This window comes from Astyanax mexicanus, chromosome 14, assembly GCF_023375975.1.
Source record: "Astyanax mexicanus isolate ESR-SI-001 chromosome 14, AstMex3_surface, whole genome shotgun sequence".
In the NCBI taxonomy this organism is placed as follows: Eukaryota; Metazoa; Chordata; class Actinopteri; order Characiformes; family Acestrorhamphidae; genus Astyanax; species Astyanax mexicanus.
This window is the reverse complement of record NC_064421.1, coordinates 30,041,722-30,065,718: the sequence shown is the minus strand read 5'-3', so window position 1 is coordinate 30,065,718 and position 23,997 is coordinate 30,041,722. Positions and strand designations below refer to the sequence as shown.

The window sequence follows — 23,997 nt, the reverse complement described above, 5'->3', positions numbered from 1 at the left end:
ATTATTATTATTATTATTATTATTTTGCTTGTTTGTAGGCGCGTGCAGACCTGTTGAGTACAGTGGTTTAGAGCGGGCTCGCGCAGTCAGGATTAAAGGGATTAGACCCAAACTCTCTGATCAGCTGCACACTGATACACTGATCACACCAATCAGTCATCAGTACTCTTTCTCTCTCTCTCTCTCTCTCTCTCTCTCTCTCTCTCTCTCTCTCTCTCTCTCACACACACATACACGTAATATAAATATGTTATACATAATATTCACTATTTCAAAATCTATATATAATACAAACGGTTTATAAATATAATACAGCATTAACAAGTATCAAATACAGTTTATTTTACGGGTAAACAATAACTGTAATAGAAATTAAATGTATAAACTATACATAATAATAATAATAATAATAATAATAATAATAATAATAAGTAATCGTTTTAAAGCAGAATGTAATTAATATAAGAGCAGATCTGATCTGATGCAGCGCGCGCTCTACAGCTCTGTCCACATTTAATCCGGAATAAAATTAAACTCAATCACTCTCACAATCTCATACTCTCTACAATTCTGATTATAATAAACCTGCTTTACTAGCACAGAGCGAATCCACACCACTCTAATCTGTTTAAACTGCGTCACACGCGCGCACGCACACATACACACTCATGCAGTTTGTGTTAATTTATTTACAAATAATTCCTAACAGTATTCATATTACTACAGTAAGAACAGCAATACAAATACGAATGTTTCAGGTGAATAAAAAAACAACAACAAAAATATATAATATCTGTTGTTCATAATACGATACCATCTGTGTATTATTTATAGGACATATATTTGTTTCTATTAAAAACAATTGATTACAATAATTTATATTATATTTTATATGGTGTTATATAATAGTGAAGATGAATCAACAGCAAAAACAACAACAACAACAGTAATAATAATAATAATAATAATAATAATAATAATAATAATAATAATAATAATAATAATAATAATAATAATAATAATGTCTTTCTGCTTATAATACTAATTTACTGTAATTAAAACTGGGCCCGACCCTTTACAGTGTGTGCGGTGTTTAAAAGCATCTTAAACACAAGTACACACACACACACACATACACACACACACATCAGTTGAACAGATCCGCTTTGTATTTGAGGAGCTGCTGGTTTTACTGGTTTATGTAATTACTCACGAGCTTCACGCGTTCGCGGCTCCAGAGCGGCGGTTTTATTGGTCAGCGCTGTTCTGCGGTGCTCTGACTCTATCTAATATAGTAAATGTAGACTGCTTTAATATTATTTTAAATAATTAAACTATTTTTAATAATTGAACTGTAATATAATGTGTGATATATACGTATTAATAAAAAATACAGATCTAAACCTAAAAAAACATGTGATCGCCACCTAATAAACAAACAAATGAATACTGTACACACATGCATACATACATTTATACATACATATTCTACATGCATGAAAATAATAATCAGCAACATCCTTTTAAAATCAGAAAATGAAATAATCTTTAAAAAAAACTAAAAACTTTATGTTAATACATTTACAAAAATAAATAAATAGGAAAAAATGCTAAATAATTTTTAAATAATTTTAATATATCTGTGCCCATGGAGCCAATTAATTAATAAACAAATAAATTAATAAACATATAAATAATAAATAAACCTTTTTTTTACTACTTTTATTCGACACCCCCCCCCCTTTACAATAACTTTGCAAAGCTTACAAAGAGGCTAAAACTTTATATCACTGTGCCCAGACAATAAATACATTAATAAATAAAATACATAAAAGTCGGGCATTTAAGTTTACTTAAATATTTTTATAAAAGTGACCATAAAAGTAATCATAGTATTCAGTTATTCAATTGTCAAGCAATAAATAAAGTTTTTTTTGGCCTTTAACATAATTGTTAAAGCATGAATTATGAGTAAAATAAAATAATAAATATTATAAACATATTTTGGAACAAATTTTTAGCAAAAAATTAAAAGAAAAACATATACTTAAATCTTTTATTCTTTTATGTATATGTGTGTGTGTGCGTTTTAATGTGTTATGTGTAATTAATTTTACGCTAAAACTTTTGTTGCGCTTTTGTTCTGGAAGTCTCGCGATGTCTGGCGACTGTTGCCGGGCAACTGCTGGACTCAAACAGAGCGGAGAGCGGAGCGGCGCGCGGAGCCGCAGATCCAACATGTCTTATAAAAGCGCTTTAAAAGCCGAACAGGAGCTGTACGAGCTGAAGAGCCGAGCGGCGGAGTATTACAGAGCCAACCGAGTCCCTCACACCCTGGAGGAGCTGCTAAACCAGCTGTTTGCGGAGAAACCCAGTGATATTTATGGATATATGGTACGGAGAGCGGCTTTAGCTAGTGAGACTCAAAACACACTTTCTTATTTAACTTAACCCGCTGTTCAACAGGTCCATTTTCATTTGAGAGTTTGCGCTGATTTATTTACAGGCAAAAGTGACAGTTTTCTCTTTAAGTATGTGTTTTCTTATATTAAAACCTGAAATATAACGTGGCTATCTACTGTAGGTGTAGTGTAATTTCTAGAACAAAAGCTACAGGTCTTCTGACCTGTTGTGATGGACTTGTAGACATGAAATTAATGAACTTAGTTAGCTCAGAGAGTTTTTATCATATATATATATATATATATATATAAAGTGCTAGAGAGCCAGGCTTGAGTAGAAGTTGGAGTGTTCTTTAAGCACCACACCTAAAGGGTAACTAAACCCCTTGATTTTAGCTGACTCCACCTAAAAAATGCTAAAAAAAAAAAAAAACTGGGAGAGGCTGGGTGATGTATGGGTTTAGGGGCGAAGCAGGAGGGAGAGCTGATTGGGCTGAGCAATGTGCTTCTGATAGCAGTGAGATTCAGATGGTTGGATGTCAACAGGGGGCGGTATTATTGACTGATTTGCATATTATGAGTGTCCCTGTATCAAAGTACACAGAAACATCATCCTCACTATAGCACAGTTAAACCTGTGAAGTGTGCAGTGGCGAAAATGACTGTAATAAAAGCATTTTTTAAAGTTATAAAAGGTTTATAAAAAGTGAATCAGGTCTGTTATGTTTCATTACTTTAAAGGAACACTTTTCAGCTATAAAAATGAAAAACAATATGGTTTAGTGCCTCTGGTATGCATTTTTCACATACCACCATACGCTAGAGGTGTCATGGAGCACTGCGTAGAACAGCACCACCAAAGAAGCATACTGATGCATGGCACTAGTTAATGCTAGCCAGTTAGCATAACAAGCTAATACACTGGAGGGACAGTAGCTTAGCTCTGTGGAGTCAAACACTCGTCTCGCTCCAGAGAGAAATGAGTAAAGCACTTTATCTGAAGAGCTCCTGCTTCTGTTTTTTTTAGTGTTTTTATCTGAGTGAAATAGAAAAAAAAAACAGCAAATGGCCAAACCTTTTCGCAATTAAGAAAGCAATGGAATTATTCTATCGATCCACAGCTCCAAAAAAAAAAAAGGTTTCCCTCATCCCCAAGACAAGCCCAGAATTGGTCCTGGGTACAGAATCATTTATCCAGCACAAGTGATAAAACTCCCTAAAACTCTGGATATGAGGTAAAAAAGCTTCAAGAGCAGTAACTATAGCCCTGTTTAAATATATTAATAGCTTGAAGAATAATATTAATGCAGACTGAACTGAATAAATTTGAAGATCGCTGGTTCAAATTCTATTCATGTAACTTGCCATCAGCTGCCAGAGCCCAGAGAGAACGCAATTGTCTTTGCTTTCTTTGGGTGGGCATATGGCGCTCTTTTCCCTCATCACTTCTAGGATAAAGAAATGAGAAAAAAGTTATGTAGTTTTGTAAAGTAAGCTCAGATAAAGTTGTTGGTGTAACTCTTTTTAAGGTCTATTGTTTACATTCTTTAGCCTCATATATTGTGTCATTTTATGGGACAAAGTAAATCCTATACTAATCAAAGCCTTAATGTTTGATATTATGTGTACTCCTAACAGTACAGTAAATCACAAACCTATACTATAGCCTAGTCATGCAAAAAAAACTATAAATAAAAAAATACAGTAATTAAATGTAGTTATTAAAAACATTTGTACAGAAATGTTTGGAAATATAGTGCATTTATAAATGCTGTAGACACATTGCATTATGTGACTCATATGTGGATGAGTTGTAACCTCCACCAACATCACAGATACACACAGTTTACCCCAGTTGTGTTAAAAGATCTTCAGCTGACAGCTCTCTTCTTTTCTTTTTTTCTTCTCTCCCAGGCGAATTACTTCTCCAGGTTGGCTCACACACCTGTGATCAGTTCCATAGCAGGGAGAGAGGTGTACGACAGCAGAGGGGAAGCAGCGCTGCAGGTGGATGTGTACTGCATGGTCAGGAATGAAGAGAAGGTGGGTTAACTGCTCATATGACCAGCACTGGCTGGCAGCCACCAAGCTCCATTCCTGACTAGAAAGACATGCTATGTAGCCTCTTCTAACTAGCCTTAACTGACTTTAAAGAAGCACAGTACAGGAACACAGTGCAATTAAATCACGTTCATCCAGAACCAACACAGTGGAACAGTAAAGTCAACAAAAGGCAAATGTGCAACAAATTGTGCAACATAGAACTAAAACACTACAATAAATACAATGAATACAGCAGACATGAGACAGTTTAACAGACAGGACAGTGCAGTACCCACACAGTACACCTTTACAACGTGAACTAGCAAGTCTGTTGTGTCGATAAATAAAAACTCCGGTGTGAAATGGACTTTGGGTGTATTAAAACATGATGAAAAGTAATTGACTTTGTTAAATAGCCCACCTCAGCTCTCCTGCTGCTTTCTGAGATTCAGTATTTTGTGCACTTTTCCCAAACAGGCTTTTAGAATGAGTGAGATGGGGCATGCCTTGCGCCTGCAAATAAATTGCTTTTTCCACCATTATTTAGGCTTAAAGTAGCTCCACACTTCATTGGTAGAATCCGGAGAGCCCTGACATTTAGAAAGAGGCATTTAGAACTTTAAAATTGCACTAGAAGTTAATGGGCTCCTTGCACTCATGGCTCTGACGCATTTCCGTTTTCAAATAATGCGGCTCGGACGTTTCCGGTTGTATTATTTACATTCACCTGTATAGGCAAAACGTACATTTATTACTAGTGAGAGGTCAAAATGAGTATCCAGCGTGAAGTTTTCAAGCCGTGTTGTGTTCCTTTTTGCATGGCGTCTGCTAAGTTTTATGGAAGCTTTAGGCTTTCCTAGCTTCCCTGCTCAGAGTGCTCTAATAAACAGTGGCTAATGAACATTAGTCGGGACCACTTTACCATTTCGCCGTATGAAAGGTCTGTAGAAAACATTTAATACCAGACTACCTGGTTAAACCAAAAACGTCAGAAGCTTGGAGACGACTGGCAAAGCATGCAGTGCCACTGCTTTTTAAATGGAATAATTAACGTTACAGCACCCAGGTTCCACGTGTTTGGGAGAGGAGATCAGCTAAACGTACTTGCCTGAATGATCCACCAGCATTTTTATTATTATTATAGCTAGATATTATTATTATTATTATTATAGCTAGCATTTGTATTCTTATTTTTCTATGTCAAGTTACACCCAAAACACACCCCTGATTAATTAAGAGAATTAGTACATGCCTTTCTGCGCAAGGTGTACTTTTCCTGTAGTTACGATAGCAATGACATACTGACGCATTAAATCAAGCTGCACGGGGCCCTATTCATGGTTTGACTATAAATCGCTAAAATAGGGCCCACAGGATCTTCAACCATTCTTGGTAAAAACATATGGGAATGCAACATGGGCAGTGAAAGATGACGTCAAAAACACTAGGATGCAAAAACACAGAATAAACTCATATCGTCAACAGCATGAAAGCCAAAAACTTTCCAGAAGCAATGCATTAAAGCCAGGCAGGAATAGAGGTCCTTCTCCCTCTGATGGGAATAGTGAAGTAGCGTGATGCAGCAATGTGATGCAGTCGTGTGACGCAGCGGTGTGCAGTTATTGTGAGGTCAGAGCGTGTGTTTATATAAGCAGTTGCCTACAGTGAGGTGAAGAAAGGGGCTTCAACTCCTGACCTTTGAATTTTTGACCGTACGAGAGTTGGGACGTGAACGAGCAGTGATGTGATGATTAATGTGGAACACACACATATATACGATATACACCCACTTATACACACACACAAGCACACACACACAGGCATAAGAGGGTGGAGGAGCTAATGTGTGTAGAGTAGAGCGTAAGAGAGAGGAGGAGAGGGACAGATAGGGTCAGAGAGAGGGGAGAGAGTGACTCAGCAGAGAGAGGGAGCACAGAGGAGTTTGGAATAAAATATAGAGAGTAACAGTGTGCATTTTATTGCCAGCATACTCTATATGTCCATATATTTGTAGACACTGCTTCTAATGAATGCACCCATTGCGGACACAGATGTACAAATAAACATACACAGCTTGTCTAGTCCCGGTAGAGAGGACTGGAATACTAGAAACCCAGACTTAAGAGTAAAAGTACTTTAAAGTGCTCAAAAAAGTTGAATTATTGTTTATGCTCCACATTTGGAAGTGGAACTGAAGTTTTCAAATTTTTGTACTTAAAGTGGCAGTCTGTAGTATTTTGTTTCTAAACTGAAAGCAGAAGCATTTCTAAGTGAAGGTACAAAGGTACCAAATATTGTGTTTTGGTACCAGTGAGCTGGAATGACCATCCCTGCTAAGCCTAGTATTTTCAGTCTAAACACTGAGGTGTGGTGTAGCTTTTCGCGGCAGTTCTTTTGGCCACGTCACATCTTTCCGTACTTATGTGACATGTACAGCCCCTAAAAGAGGCTCCGGCTCAGTTTTACTGAACACGAGCAGCTGGTAGGGCAATGGAGACTTCAGAAGGGGAAACTCAGAGCTCATTCACTCATAGTAAAAACAAAAAAATGAAGGAAAGGAGAAGCACATTTTCTGACTGAGCCCGCTCTCTATATCTGACTGAACATTACCTGAAATCGGACTCATCCACTCTGAATAAAAGACCGCATCACACCCGCCCAGTTTAAAATGATTCTTTCGCATGCTCGGGGCAATTACCCATTCTCACCAGAGAGGGCCCTAAATCCTAAAACTTACAGACATCAAGTACTGTAGTAGTTGATAGATAAATGTAAATTGTTAAAAAGTACAGTACTGTGTTATGTAATAATTACAGACATCAGTGAAAAGTTCTCAGAGTGAAAGGCAGAACGGGATCAGCGAGTTCTTCTTATAAAATCAGCTTGATCTCTTGATTCACTCAGTGATCAGCAGCTTCCTTAAACCCGGTAACTTTGGTGCCGCTCTGGCTTTAGTGATAATGTGGGTTTGGAATGATCCCTAACATTTTTCTAATTGTATAGTAAACGATGCAGCACATAAACAATGTACTGGAATATTATCCAAAATTTTACAGCTTAGCTAAAGCTATCAGAATGGTAAAATAGCCCATCAATATAACAATATAACAGTACAAAATCATCAGTAAATGGTAAATTCTCTAATCGTAAAAACAAATGATGTGTGTATATGTTTGTTTGTGTGTGTGTTTTACAGTTAGTGTGCAGTGCAGTAAATACTGGCCTAGATGAGCATAGGGCGGAGTCAGGGGATGCGGTTGCTGATGATAACCATCAGCAGGCATCTGTGGCGACGGCTCTGGAGTGGATCAGAGAGCAGCTGAGCTCCATGCTTTGTGGCTTTAACCCCGCCCACCAAACGCAGCTGGACAAAGTAGTCAGGTAGGAACACACACACACACACACACACACACACACACACACACAAATAAATGGTATTTATTTTAGTTACAGTTTCTTCTGTAGGCACTGGATGGTAGGGGTGGGTAATATGGCCTTTAAATAATCACAAAATTATGTGATTGGCAATCTTGGCAATATGACAAAACACTGACTAAAAACAATGATCAATTATCAAGAATACACTACTGCAACAAAATGAAAACTAAATGTTATTATTAAATACAATATGGTATGGCACACCCCTAACTGAGATATTAAAAAAATACAAAAATTGTATTAGATTTGTAACAGAAGTCATGATCCAGAATGTCATGATACTAATAATGCACTCTATATATCTCCATATATCCAGGATTAAAGTCAAATAAATGATACTGTACAGATATAATCTGTCTCTAGTAAATATATAATAAAGGGAAATAAGAACAATGTGCATTATTCTTTTGCTAAAAACAGTGAAAATGTGTTTTCACTTCATTTCAGGGTATAATATCGTTCACGATGTTTAAAAATCTTGGCAATATTATTGCGTGCAATACAATATGGCACACCCCTACTGGATGGTAGTAGAATATTGCTGTGAATATTGCTGAGCCACACAAGCATTAGCAGGGTAAAGTACTGATGCTGGGTGATAAGTTCAGCAACACATCAAGCTATTGGATGCTTCTCCAGGGTTTTAGGCCAATTTTCACATTGAGCATGGTAACCTTTAGGTAATATGGTTCATTAAACATTTTTGTTAATCCTAAAATACTAATCCTAAAATACTAAAATGTGTGTGTAACTCTAATAGTCACACACTCTAATTTATTTCACGTTTGCCCAATTTAATAAACAAGCTCAATCACACTTCAATAACTGTCAGTGACAGTATTAAAAGTGTCTTTTAGTGTGGTTTATTTGTCTACTTTGAAATAGCTCATTAAATGTTAGAATGTGTCAAGGGAGCTAAGTAAATCCAAAAATGTTATTCTAATTGTATTGTCTTTGTGCTGGTGTGTATCTGTGTGTGTGTTTGTGTGTGTGTGTGTGTGTGTCAGTGATTTCCTTATGGCTCGCTACCTCGAGGAACAAGATGCTCATAATAGCAACATAAAGAGTGAGGAAGAGGAGAAGAAGATTGAAAGAGCACCTGAGGCCACGCCCCCTCCCCAACCTGCTCAGAACAAAGACAAGAAAGGAGAGAAAGGTGGAGTGAAGGATGGGAGAAAAACAAGCATTGTTTATTATCTACTAATGATTATTTGTATTTCTTATATATTTATTATATTATTTATAAATTGAAATGGTCAAAAGGCATGTACTAAATCTCTTAATTAATTGTGGATGTGTTTTTGGCATAATGTGAAATTAACCAATCAGCGTGTCACTTGCTGTTCCCTTTACGAGCCAGGTGTGTTCTGACTGGTGTATTGCTATTGTAATGACGCAGCTACCTGGACCCGTCCAATGCTTCTCAGTAGACTTAACGCAGGCATTCTGTGAACGCAGGTGCAAGGCGTGAAAATACACTGCTGATGGAATGTAAGATAGCAATGAGCATCACAACATGCCTTGTGTAGGGTGTAGCTAGGACCCATAATTTGAATGTGGCCTAAGATGGAATTTAAAGAAAAGTGCAGCAAAGTCTGAATGAATTGTTGTAAAAGAAAAAAGACGTGTAAAGTAGAGTTGACAGACGATAAAAAATGTCAACAAGGACAAAGTCCCAGAAGAGGGGGAAGAACACACACCCATCCCATCAGCCAGCGGGATGCGAGGCCCTGGTAAGAGCTGAAAGAGCTCCAGCCTCAGCGGAGCTTACTGGTTCAGTGGAGGGGGAGGTGTTTACAGCAGAGTGCTGTACAGGTCACGGGCAGGTTAAGTGTGTTTGACGCTCCTCTGGGATGGTGTGTATGTGTGTGTTTGTCCTGAATTCAGCTTTAGCTCCATATGCTGCCACAGGCAGTGATTTCTGAGTAGAGGCGCAGGAGACCACTGTTTGACGTGGGAGGTCACGGCCTGGCTTCCTCTCAGCTCTGTTCATTCATAAAGATGTTATTATGACTTATGGGTGGACATTAAACTTTAAACATGTTGTTTAAAAGCTATATTTAGTAGCCAGTGAGTGGAAGAACAACTCAGGTGTTTCTAATAAAGTGGCCAGTAAAATGAAGCACAAGCCTGATGTTTAAAATAAAGTGGCCAGTGATTTTAAAGCAGGAGGATGGTGTTTCTAATAAAGTGGCCAGTGAGTGGAAGCATTAGGCTGGTGTTTCCAATAAAGTGTTCAGTGAGTGGAAGCACAAGCCTGATGTTTCTAATAAAATGGCCAGTGAGTGGAAGCATGAGGCTGGTGTTTCTAATAAAGTGGCCAGTAAGTGGAAGCACAAGTCAGGTGTTTCTAAAAAAGTGTCCAGTGATTTTAAAGCATGAAGCTGGTGTTTCTAATAAAGTGGCCAGTGAGTTAAAGCATGAAGCTGGTGTTTCTAATAAAGTGGCCAGTGAGTTGAAGCATGAGACTGGTGTTTCTAATAAAGTGGCCAGTGAGTAGACGCACAAGCATGGTGTTTCTAATAAAGTGGCCAGTGATTTTGAGGCATAAAGCTGGAGTTTCTAATAAAGTGGCCAGTAATTTAAAGCTTGAAGCTGGTGTTTCTAATAAATTGGCCAGTGAGTGGTAGAACAAAAGTAGGCCCTCTTTGTTTATATTACTCGTATTGTTTTTTTCCACTGTTTATGCTCTTATGTTGTGTTTTTGTTGTGTATTTGCAGGTAAGAAGAGAAACAGTGTGGAGAAGTTGATTCCCCCTCTGGACCCGCCACCGCCCGTGCTGCCTGGGGCAGTGGTGGCAGCTGCTGTGTCACTGGCAGCAGCCAAATCTGCGGCGAGTCTCACAGCAGTTCCCCTCTACAGACACATCATCACTCTCAGAGACCCGCAGGTTAGCTCACAGCTGAGGGTTTAGAAGGTGAGGCATGATGAGGAACAGAAATGTGAAGTGTATTTATCCTCCTTCTGTCTCTGTGTCCCTGCTCTCTCTGCAGGCTCTGAGTGCTGTCTTCATGCCCATACCCTTGCTTACAGTGTTAAGCTGTGGAAAAGCATCAGCAGGGAAACTCAACTTATTGGAGGAACTCATCCTGCTGCCCACCAGGACATACTCAGCCAGAGAAGTACCTATTTACACACACCTTTTTCTAGTCTGACATTTGTTTTTTTATATATTGTATCAGAATGAATTTCATGATTAAAATACCAAAAGTAATGTTTCATATACATGTATATAAAAACATGTGTTTTGTTTTTATTTAGATTGTAGTGATGGGTTGTGAGCTCCAGAGAGAAATAAAGAGAATATCCACCTCCACCACCACTAGTAAAACTGGGGTAAGTGGTCAGAAACAGTGTAGTTATATACAGCACAGTCACTTACAATTAGAGAGAGGAACACAGTAAAGAAGCACATATACTGTAAATGGAAGCACATGACTCTCAGTAAGGTAAATAATGGGACCATCCAAACGTATAAGGAACAGTTAGGCTTTTAATTAATTCTAATTGCCAATCAAAGAAGATCAATTTAACATTCTACATGTTCCAGGTACTGTCTGTTTGTTTTATAAGACTGCTGTATGAAAACAACATGCTGTAAAGTTTCCACAGACAAAACATGACCTTTTGGGCAAATAAATCTCTAAATACCGAATTCTACATTATTCTCAATCACACCATCTACTCGTTCTGCAGCAAACATTCAGCACAACATAGAACATGTTAACAAACACAGAAAGTACAGTACAAGTCCTTCTCTCTACTGCCCTTTTTAAAAAAAAGTTATTTTTCATGTGACAGAACTGCGTTTTTAGAAAGAACATTTAGTATTTTTATGACAAAGGTCCCTCCCTGTTTTGTCCCTCATTCATTTTTGTAGAGCTGCATTTTGTAGGGTCTTCACCATCATATATTGTTATGAATTAAAAAGGCATATTGTGTCATTGATGCAGAGCACCACGCTTTTCTTTTATTTGAATCATTCTACAAAACGTGCCATTTCCACATGGCAAATTTCATGCAAAAACAACAAATAAACAATGTAAAATAGTTTCACAATGTCACAATTTACCTTTTTCCATTGGTCCTGGCTGCTTTAAAGACTCAATCCCAACAATACATCATTTATAGAAAAAAACAAAGTTAGCGTGATGGGAGAAAAAAGGCACACACATCACAAAAAAAAGGGATAAAAATAAATAATGTCCCAAACTAACCAGGGCACAAATATACTGAAGATAAATTAAAACGATTATAAGTAGTATAATACTCTTCAAGAAACATTATTAAATGATTTAAGACTTAAGATATAATAAATAAAAATAAATTGAGAATCCATTACTATAGCATAGAATGAATCAGTGTGCCATTTCAAGACATGTCATATAGTAATTTCATAATGCTGGATAAAATAAATAATACAAAATGGAAAAATGATCACACATTGTTAATAAATGATAGCTTCATTGTATTATATCTAGCTCTATTATAGATTACAAGTGAAATATATACTTATTTATTGTAGAACATTTGTATGGAAGCTAGTTTTGACACCTTTATAATAAAAAGGCCTTGTTGTTCTGGTCTCTCTCTCCCTCAGCCTGCAGTACTGGGTGTATCTGAAGGGGGCGCTCTGCAGCTGAGCTTGGAGCGCTCTGAGCAGGCTCTCGACCTGCTGATGGAGGCCTGTGTGAATCTGAAGCTGCCGATGGGCACGGAGCTCCGGCTGGCGATAAACTGCGCCGCTCACAAACTCATGGACTATGTAAGTGGATGAAGGGTGAAAGTTCAACCTCGTGGTGGAACACAGACACAGTAGACCTGGACAGAGATATCTGTGGCAGTGCTTTCCTGTCACAGGGTTCATACGGTCATGAAAAAGCTGGAAAAGTCATGGAGAATTTTAATTTCCAGGCCTGGATACGTTTAGGAAAAATAAAAATACCCAGAATGTTTTGGAAAAGGCTTGGAAATTTGCTCTACAAATCTACAAAATCTGATTTGTTTTTTAATAATAATTTAATGTTTGGGTAAAGTTAAATCCATCATGTTACTTCGCGTTAGCTAGCTGGCTGTGTGAGTCCTATGTGTTCTGTCGAATTGTCCTACCCATCGATATTTGCTTCCTAAATGTACTGCGCATGCGCTGACCTACACAATTTAATTATTTCTCGTGTTTTTTTATTTATAATTAATCTGTTTTAGTAGGGTTTATGTGCATTAAACTACCTGGACGCACTGTCATTGCACAAAAGTATAAATGGAAACTAAAAATTACAATTATTATCATAAATAAATACAAAAGCACTTTTTAATGAGCTATATTTGCCATAACTTTGCCACGATTGCACAGAACGTGTTCAAACTGGAATTTCAGCTTCAACTATAACTGTAAATTTACTCACTGAGAGAAAAATGATGATTTAATGCTGTGTGACTTCAGTGAGACTAATATAAGGCAGAGACACAAAAAACCAAACTGCAACATATGCAGAAATTAGTGATATTAAGTTTCTACACAGGAGAAGCAACGCAGAGCTAGCTAGCCATAGCAATCTAGTTTATCATTAAAGAGAATGGATCCACTGCTCCACAGCTTAATACTGGGTGGCTTTATACCCCTAATAGCCCTCACGCAGCATTAGGCATGGTCTAGGGTTAATGTTGATGATTTTAGTCTTGAAATAAAATATTCTTGTAAACACAAGACTATTCTATTCTATTGACAGATATTGCTTATCTACAGGGACTATACAAGCTGCTGTGTGTGCATTAAAATCCTGAATGCATTTATTAAAAGGGGTGTCCACAAACATATGAACATATAGTCTAATATAATGCATATTGATGAGTGTGCAAATGAACTAAAAGGGTGGTCTGGTAGGTTTGTTGGATGTAACTGCTCTCCAAATTAGGACAGTATTATCTAAAGGATCAACAAAATTCACCAAAGAATATACTAAAAAACACAGAATTTCACACACAGCAATTTCCATTAACCTGCATTAAAAGTACTCCTCCACATTCTCTGTGCATTTACACACTCTCACTCTCAGTGTCTGGTAGGTGTTTATTGTTTGGATTGGCCACAACTTGTGGATGCCGTTTGTGTTCAGTTATGATTGTTGACTTGTATCCTGCTCTGTCCAGGCAAAGGGGAAGTACGAGGTGATGGCAGGGACGTTGAAGTCTCCGGATGAGCTGGTGGATATGTATGTGGGGCTGGTCAGTAAATATCCATCCATTGCAGCCCTCATCAATCCCTTCAGAAAAGAGGTAAGAGGCTGAGTGTGTAACGACCATTGTTTGGTCACTGAATCAGTCAGAAACAAAAGCTGCATTTAATTCTGTTTGTAGTTTGTAAGACTTGTTAATCTATGATTCCTGCATTAAAGGTCTGCAGGCATCATACACATCCATCTCAGAGCTTTCACTTTGCTGAGCTTTCTTACAGTATAGTTTTTAAAAGAGTATTTTTCACATGCGCATTACATTATATTACATTACATTTAGCAGATGTTTTTATCCAAAGTGACTTATGGATAATGAGATACATCAGCAATAGAGGACAATTACATAAATCTTAGATTCCCTCATTAAACAAGCCAAAAAGAAGAAGCAATTAGAAGTCTGTTAAGACACCACTTCAGTTTCTGAACCAGTTTCTTTGATTTGGCTGTTTATAGGTATATGTTTGAGCAAAATTAAAATAAAAATTTTATTCTAGAAAATATGGACAACATTTCTCCCAAATTCCAAATAAAAATATTGTCACTTTTTTTTTGCAGAAAATGAGAAATGAGCTGTCAGTCCTCAAATAATGCAAAGAAAACAAGTCCAGAAATCAAATTAGGTGGAATAACCCTGGTTTTTAATCACAGTTTTCATGCATCTTGACATGTTCTCCTCCACCAGTCTTACACACTGCTTTTGGATAAATTTACGCCACTCCTGGTGCAAAAATTCAAGCAGTTCAGCTTGGTTTGGTGGCTTGTGATCATTCATCTACCTCTTGATAATATTCCAGAGTTTTTTAATTTGTTATAATCAGAGAAACTCTTTTAAGTGGTCTATTTTTTTCCAGAGCTGTATATAACAGCTAAAATATGTGAAGCATGTGTCTGAACAATAATTTGATAAAGTTAGCATTTCTCATCAAATCTATGCAACTAACAAAACACCACTTGCTTTATAAGATAAGAGCAGCGGCGGATTAACGCACAGCTACTGTAGACTGCAGCCTTGGGGCCCATGCAATGATTATGGGCCACTGATTGGCAAAGCCACATGTCTGAAGTCTAAACCACTATGTTCTTACAAAAAAAAATTACTTTATTTTATCACACAGCAGTACTATTTTCAAAACGTATAACTTACAGGTAGATACTTTCTCCTTCGCAGATACTGCTGCGAAGTGCATTCTGGGTTATCGGGCTGTAAGAAGTCCACACAAGTCACCTTCCCTGCATCTTCTATAATGTGGGGGGAGCAAGAACACATCGGGGTGTTTGTAGTGAACTTGGCTAACTGCAAACTTCTAAATGGAATAGTACTTGGGCTGCGACTGATGATGTTTTTATTGCGTTTACGCACACACACAGCTGATAGAGTGTTTTAATTCTGTCCATTTTGGAAACCCAAGACAATTGACTAAGGCAACATCTCGCCTGGCAGGGTAATATCTGGCAACCAGTAACCTGGCAACTCAAAAAAAGAGTACATATTCATAAAAGGCTTTTACTGTCTGCAAATTAGACTTTATCAAGTGCCTAGTTCAGACAGATGGCAGAAGAAGTGTAATCTGGCAACCTGAAGTTTGTCTCCAACCGTTCCTCTCCGTGTGAGAAGCATACTCTGGCAACCCACTACATGTCTCAGGTCCAGGTGTGACAAATTCCCTTCCTCTGTGTAAAAATAAGAACATCTGCCAACCTAAGTAATGGTTAAAATAATTTGAAATCTGGCAACCTGTAAATCAAAGCCTGGACATGTCTTTAACTCCTTCTCCTTCTCTCTGTGCAGGATGAGGAACAGTGGCTGAAGCTAAGCTCTCTGATTGGCCACTCATGTTGCCTGGTTGCAGATGCAGCCTACAGTCCTGGTCCATGCTGGAGGGATGCTAAGCCCCTCCCACAAGGAGTCACATGGGTCACTCTTAGACATGGCAGTGAGATGACCCTCACTGACCTCCTTCACACCGTCTCACAGAGAGCAGGTACAGGTAGGTCAGGTCCTGCCTCAGCACAGCTAAATCCCAGAAACACTGCCTGTCTATGAATTATTCACTATCTGCTCTTAATTATTCAGTACGTTATGAATTATGAAGTAACTACTATGAAACTAATGTGCGAGATGTGTAGGTATAAGAGAGAGGAAATGAAGTGTGAATATGCATACAAGCCATGCAAGGGCTAAACTGGGAAAACCTGAGAGATCCAGACACACACACACACACACAAAAACAGTGGTGGATTAAGGTGATCGGGGCCCCTAGGCTACACTTTGAATGGGCCCCCCATCCCAAACACTTCTACACACAAACACACAAAAAATGAATGATATTTTGTGACACTGCCACATTTTAGGACCCGTGATTTCATAATGGTTAATAGATAGTTTGTGTTCATCATTATGAGTTACATGCAAAGTCCTAGGTCAACTACAACTAATATAACTGCTCATTTAAAGTCTGTAAGATTTTTTTAGCCTGATATTTTGCTTTGCTTCCTGATTTCACTTAAATGACTTTTATTGTGAAAAAAAAAACAGTAACAGGAAGTGGTGTTGGCTGCAATTTTGTTTTGGGAATATTACCAATTAGTGTAAAAGTTTAACCTCTAAGGCTACATTCCCATTACAAGTCACATTGCTCAAATCTGAGCTTAAATCTTTTGCTCAAATCAGATATGTCTATCTTGACGGTTCACATTCACAAATGTAAGTGATTTATATCTGTGTGTAATGTGAACGAATCTGACCCTGAAACACCTCACCTCACCTCAAAAACGTCATATTTAAGACACATGAATTCCGGTTTGACCGTTCACATCATGTTGCATGTCCATGGATCGGATACATATCCGATTTAGGACAACATATGAAAGTCATTCAAATCTGAATTGAAAAAAATGGATTTGGTATGTTTACACAGCCATGAAAAAATCTGATCTGAGCAACATTGAGCAAAAAATCGTATTTGAGTCACTTCATTCTGGTAATGTGAACATAGCCTAAGAAATCAAACCTTCAAGCTGTTTTTTCTTAATCATGTTTATGTGGCTGGACTATTTGTGGAGCTATGGACTGGACTATATAACACATGTACATAAAACTGGGTGAGACCATTTTAGAACATTTTAGCTGAGCCCTTTATTTTATTTATTTATTTTTTGCTGAGAAATTATCTTATTTTGTGGGATTTCCATGTTTTTTTTTTTTAGGGAAAAGTTTTTTGGAACTGGTGCTGATTTTTAGGAATCTTGAACATTTGGGTTTCTGATTATTTTTGATAGGTATTTTTTTGGAACTTTACTTATGCTTTTTTTGGGGTTCTTGTGTGAGAAATGTATATAGCGTAGTGTTGTCCATTTGTATCTATATAAAAACTGAATTTACATTACCTGCAGTGTTTTTTACAGTAACCATAATAACCCTAAATTGAATTTCTAACCGTTACAATTCATATTAGTGGTGTCAATCCCTTAAAATCATGATTTATTTTTTTTAACAGACTAGATCCTTTTTTTTTTTTTTTTACTGTATTCTGATATCTCAGGGTAGTTTTGATGATTTTTAAATGAGAATATTTTAGTGTCATGAGATACTGAGTTAACCTAAGGGCTTTAATATGGCAATAAAATGCTGGTATAGCTCCATATTCCACCTTTACCAACCTAAAAACCTGCAATCAGCTGTGTGTAGATTAAATACACAGCTAAAGCTAAACACTCAATGATGTACAGATTTACAATCAGGGTGAAAGACTGACACTAATCACTGCACCTAATCAGTAAAAGAGGGAGAGAAAGAGAGAGAGAAAGAGAGAGAGACATTAGCTCACTCACTATAATATATACTATATAGTATTTACATTTATGTGAATATAAGTTGTACCAATTGCTGACAAATGTGCACAAAAACAAGCACACACTTTCACTGCTCTACAGCTCAATCTGTACAAAATAAGTGTCTTAAACTTTACATAAATATATGACTGTGTTTCTGTGTGCAGATGGAGAGACGATTCTAGCAGTGAGCAGTGAGGAGATTGGTGACGACAGTATGGTAGATGTGGTAAGTCCATTTTAGAATGCCTCCTGTGTTTTGAAATGTACAGCCCCAATTCCAGTGAAGATATGATGTTGTGGAAAACATAAATAAAAACAGAATACAATGATTTGCAAATCATTTTCAACCTATATTCAATTAAATTCACCACAAAGACAATATATTTAATGTTTAAACTGATAAACATTATCGTTTTTTGCAAATGATCAGTCATTTTGTATTTTGAAGTTGGGACAGGAGCAACAACAGACTAAGAAAGTTGGGGGAACATTTAAAAAACACTTGTTTGAAATATTCCACAGGTAAACAGATAAATCGGAAAGTGGTGAGTGTCATGATTGGCTCCCTGAATGGCTCAGTCGTTTACAAGCGAGGATGGGGGCGAGTTTTACAACTTTGTGAACAACTGCATGAGCAAATAGTCCATCAGTTTAGGAAAGCTTCTCAAGAACAACTGCAAGGAATTTAGGGATTTTATCATCTACAGCCCATAATATAATCAAAAGATTTAGAGAATCTGGAGAAATCTCTGCAAGTAAGCAGCAAGAAAACCAACCACCCTGGCGAAGGTTACAGCAACAACTTTTGCAGGGAAGTCCTGCTTATTTCAGCAAGACAAAAATGTGAGGAGCATTATGAAGCGCAAAACACAATGATGATGGAGACCCAGACTGGTGAACAGCTGAAATTTTATATCAAGCAATAATGCGAAAGAATTCCACTTACAAAACTTCAGCAATTAGTGTTCTCAGATCCCAAACGCTTATTGAATGTTAAAAGGAAAGGTGATGTAATAAAGTGCTAAACATCGTCCTATCCAAAGTTCTTTACATTGTGTTGCAGCATCAAAATCAAAATGAGTGAATATATGCAAAAAACAATAATGTTTATCTGTTTGAACATTAAATATCTTGTCTTTTTAGTATATTAAACTGAATATAGGTTAAAAAGGATTTGCAGATCATCGTATTCTGTTTTTATTTGTTTCACACAAGTGAACAGTCATTCAGAACTGGTCTTGTAAAAGATGAAGACCAGTTCTCAGTTCAATCATAACAATTCCTCTGCAACAAGTTTCTGTGTGGAGCTTTTAGAGGTTCAGACGTCTGCTTCTTCGCTGTACACCAATCTGACTGGGTAAAATTTCATGTTATGTAATTACAAATTACATTTGTGTGTGTGTGTGTGTGTGTGTGTGTGTGTGTTTGCAGGCTGTAGGTGTGGGAGTGACGTTCATTAAGTTGGGGGGTCTGAGTGGAGGGAGCAGGATGAATAAGTACAACCGACTACAGAGCATAGAACTGGAGCTTCAGGAGCAAGGCATTCTGGGTATGGATGTTATTATGTAAAGCCACACACACAAAATTGCAAACTCTCTTAAAATAATACTGTAGCATTGTGTTTATCTACTGAGTTTATCAATCACATGAATGTTCTTAATTCATATAGAGAAAGACCCTCATATTATTGGCCATTGGTTTAAATGTTGTTGGTATTTAAACCAACAGTATATAGTATATTTCATAATAAGAGTTTTTAAATGGTTAATACCTCAAGGTACCAAACAGAAAATTATCCAATCTCCAGTGGGAAAAAGACATCATATACTTCACAGTTTAGTTGTATAATAATTATAGACTGTAGTTCTGTATCCATTCCTCCGTATACTTTTTATTCTCCTCCTTTATTTCTGTTCTTCAATACTCAGAACCACACAGGATAGATCACACTGAGCAGCTATTATTATTTGGGGGACCTTCGATATTTATTTTTTTAATTGTAACGGAAAAAATACAAAAAGCGATAATTATTCCCATACAACATATTTATTTAACAGTATTCTTATTCTCATACTGGCAGCATTTAACTTTAAGTGCTTAAACTATAAATCTTTTCCTCTAGGCATACTGCTAGATGCAGTTCAGTTTTTAACGTGTTTGCCGCGTTTATCGAGAAGGGTAATGCTGCAGACCGGAGCCCCCAGTGGGCGTGGCTTAAAGGCGGAGCATGTGTCAATCATTTTCGACTGCAGCCAATCAGATACTACACTTTCGTTGTCAATCACTTTTTATTAAGCCAATCCTCAGACAGACCAAGCTGTCCATCATTTTTTACTGCAGCCAATCACCTTAACAGATCTGTCAAAAGAAGGCGGAAACTGCGGTGCTACCGGTTAAACGTGCGCGATTTAAACTTCTGAACAGCGATGAAGCTGAATGTGTTTTACAAAATACTATATTAACAGTTTAAAAACATTTATGTGCTACTGTAGTTAGTCCTGCCTATATGCCGCTCTTAAACAGAAGTAACTGAATGAAAACGTTAGAAAAGCCCTGACTTTAGATATTTTTAAATCAAAGATTAAAATACTCGTTTTTCTGGAATGGCACTTTCGTGTTTTTTAATCGTGTATAGGTGTGTGTGTGTGTGTGTGTGTGTGTATATATATATACACACACACATACACGATTTTATGCAATTACTGCAATGAAGGAAAAAAACCCCACAAAAGTGCCATTCCAGAAAAACAAGTATTTTAATCTTTGATTTAAAAATATCTAAAGTCAGGGCTTTTCTAACGTTTTCATTCAGTTACTTCTGTTTAAGAGCGGCATATAGGCAGGACTAACTACAGTAGCACATAAATGTGTTTAAACTGTTAATGTAATATTGTGTAAAATACTTATACACATTCAGCTTCATCGCTGTTCAGAAGTTTAAATCGCGCTACGTTTAACCGGTAGCACCGCAGTTTCCGCCTTCTTTTGACAGATCTGTTAAGGTGATTGGCTGCAGTAAAAAATGATGGACAGCTTGGTCTGTCTGAGGATTGGCTTAATAAAAAGTGATTGACAACGAAAGTATAGTATCTGATTGGCTGCAGTCGAAAATGACTGACACATGCTCCGCCCTTTAGCCAGACTCTACAGCATTACATAGATGCGTTTATCTGCGTTTCATGCAAAGTATTGAAAATAAGCACTTATTTTTGGTTTTAGACCTTTTGGGACTTGGTACTACCGAGACATTTTGGGCGGTGATGTCGAATTTCAACACCCAGCTTTAGTGGTGGGTCATTCTCAGCACTGCAGTGACACTGATTAGCATGGTGGTTGTGTATTCACGAGTGGGTCAGATACAGCAGTGCTGCTGGAGTTTTTTTTTTTTATGTCCACCAACCAGAAATAGCTGTGAATGTTACGGTAGTATGTTCGAAAAAAATACATGTAATTCATAACGTAATTAGTCTGTAATAACATATAAATAATCATATTAATTGAATGTAAAATGAAATGTCAACAATGACTCCAGACTTTGTAAAGGTTAACTGCTGAAGTGAAGAAGAAGAAGGTGTCCTCTATGAGGGTCTTCATTATCTGTCTGCGGTGTTTTCTCTGTGTTGCTGCTCATTATCCTCCAGTCTTTTTGCACAATAAAGGGAGGGATGATTAGATGAAAGGTTTATGAAGGAAGGGACAAATGAAGAGGCTTGTTTTATTTTTTATTTATTTTTTTGTCTTGTTTAGCAGGGATGCGCCAGATGAAGTTGCCGTGGGAACAGGAGGAGGTGGAGTTAAATCCAGAGGAGGCAAACTGAATAGGTGCTGAACAGGTGACCAGCAATTGACCCGTCCACATGTAATGAACCAAAACACAAGAGATCTCAACACCACTTCATCTAAACCGTCTGAACATTAATTACTGTAACTCCTATAATATACCCATACTAATATAGAACATGTAATATTAAATAACATACAGTGTATAATCAGCATTATTAGCAGATTTGTGTATCTACATTGACATGCCAAAAGTCACGGGACAGCAGTATGTGTTTAAATTGACTAAAAAGTGGCAACTGACCTGCATAAGTTGTGATCTTGTTATCTTGTAAGAGAGAGTGAACAATGGCAGTGTGCCAAGGTGATGTGAATTTTGGGAGTTGGAGTGAGTAGTAATGATGGTGACCAGTGGCATCTGGCTGAAATTGTCCATGTGAACAGCGTTCTTTAGCTTCCACGAAACATGGCAAAAGTCACGGGACACCATACTAGTTCCTGTCTCATGAGATTTGGCATGTCAGTGTGTTTTCTCATTTTGTAGCAAGAATGACTCAAATGCTTGAATATAAAATATTGTTGATTCTTTAATGTATTTCACACTTACATCAATATTTACAGTGCAGTCAGCCACAGACATTTAACACAGTCTCTTTTATGTAGAAATGTCTTTACTGTATCATTGCATTGCAAGTGCTGTTCTGAACTTATGCAAGGGAAGGTCCTGAGTTGGGTAGAAATTTGATTAAATATTCGTTGGGTTTGATCACTGACTTCAATTAGCTGCTTTTTAATTAATATAAAATTAAATATGAACTAAAAAAACAACAAAATGGATTTAAAATGCAATTTGAATTACTCAGTGATTAAATTTACTGTATGATTCACCTAAATTCAATGCAGGATTGCATATGTCTCCACTCGTCCATTTTCTCCACACCAGACAGACCTATATGACAAAAAAGAACAGAAAACATACAATAAGATGCTAGCATAGTTAAATATATATAAATAAAACAAATAAAAACACAGACATTTACCACTGTGTTCACACAGCAGGTAAAATGATGGCCCAGTTTCCCAAAAGCTTCTTAGCATTAAGAACACCCTATTTAACATTGAGAGAAAGAGTGCTCAGTGTGAAACTTCCGTATGCTATATTTTTAATGTGACCCACAGTATATCTGACATTTGACTGAACAAGTTCACGGCCCTAAACTGTAGCATCTGGTGCACCTGACCTGCTCACCCTGTGGAAAATAATCAAAATCAAAATTAAAAAGTGATGTTATAGTGATGGTAATGTGCACTAGATGCAGTGGCTGCAAAAAAAGAAAACCACAATATATCATCATGATAGTGAAGACAAGAGAGCCTGACCTCACTGATATGCATTAGATTTCAGTACCATGTATGAAAGTGGTCCAAATTGGATCCGAGTCTGTTTACACCTGCCATTACCACTACATAAAAATCCAGATATAAACAGATTCAAGGCACATTGCCATTGCATTACGATCAGATCATGCTAACCCAATTCAGATTTACATTTAGGGCGTTTTCACACCAGCACTGTTTGGTTTGGTTCTTGTTGGTTTGTATTGTTGCTGTGGTTTATTTTAGCAGCTGTGAAAACAATAATTGTGCTTGGGTTCAAACCAAAGCGTTTTTGTGGTGAGAATGTGAGCTGTCAATCTGACCATATACTATTTTAATTTGAGCTGTTTAGGTGAGTTTTTAACCTAGTGATTCAACCAAATAATCAACTACCATGCTGTTTCATGCTAAGCTGTTTATACACCGAACACCGTGTGTGCAGCGCTCACTGCTTGCAGCCACACCACTTCACCACACTGTGTTTAAAAGTGCCGTAGCAATATTTTCACTGTTCAGATTCACACTGCACAAATATATGCACTGCTCTAAACACACAACCTTCTTACTGTATTTTTTTGCTTGCTCTCACGCCAGACTGAGGCATTACGGGAATGCAAGAACCTACTAACCTACTTTTCACAATATTCCACTGAATATTCCCAGGTAAAAAACACATATTAATGCCAGGTGTAAACAGGAGTAAAATGTCATTTAGTGTGTTTTTTGATGTTCACACTACACAAAATCCACACACTTTCATTTTGTTTATGACAGCAAGATTTTGTCAAACTTTCGCAAACAAAGAATTCTATTAATCACACCATAGAGCAGATATACAGGTAAAGAGATACTCACCCCCAGACCTTCAGTGGCTCAAAAAAATGACAAC

General features: G+C 37.3%; 2 protein-coding genes across 6 annotated transcripts in view; one reads left to right on the top strand and one right to left on the bottom strand.

The window, feature by feature from the left end:
• Positions 1-2,175: 2,175 nt before the first annotated feature.
• eno4 (enolase 4) lies at positions 2,176-22,497 on the top strand. 3 transcript variants are annotated; one of them, XM_022672784.2, is made up of 13 exons: positions 2,176-2,394; positions 4,317-4,445; positions 7,642-7,826; positions 8,891-9,039; positions 10,605-10,774; positions 10,878-11,006; positions 11,146-11,220; positions 12,485-12,649; positions 14,035-14,160; positions 15,907-16,099; positions 18,116-18,177; positions 19,383-19,500; positions 21,699-22,497. In XM_022672784.2, the coding sequence occupies exons 1-13, from the start codon at positions 2,239-2,241 to the stop codon at positions 21,767-21,769; spliced, it is 1,728 nt and encodes a 575-aa protein (XP_022528505.2). In that variant the 5' UTR covers positions 2,176-2,238; the 3' UTR covers positions 21,770-22,497. The 3 variants fall into 3 exon arrangements, with proteins under 3 accessions (XP_022528505.2, XP_007244707.3, XP_007244706.3); XM_007244645.4 differs by having other exon boundaries at positions 2,177-2,394; positions 15,907-16,105; positions 21,702-22,497; XM_007244644.4 differs by having other exon boundaries at positions 2,177-2,394; positions 15,907-16,105.
• Positions 22,301-23,997, bottom strand: part of shtn1 (shootin 1) — a 51,578-nt gene continuing 49,881 nt past the window's right edge. For all 3 annotated transcript variants that reach the window (XM_007244643.4, XM_007244641.4, XM_022672787.2), the window contains one exon: positions 22,301-22,680. The gene's annotated coding sequence lies outside the window, so the exon portion shown is untranslated. The remainder of the gene's footprint in view (positions 22,681-23,997) is intronic.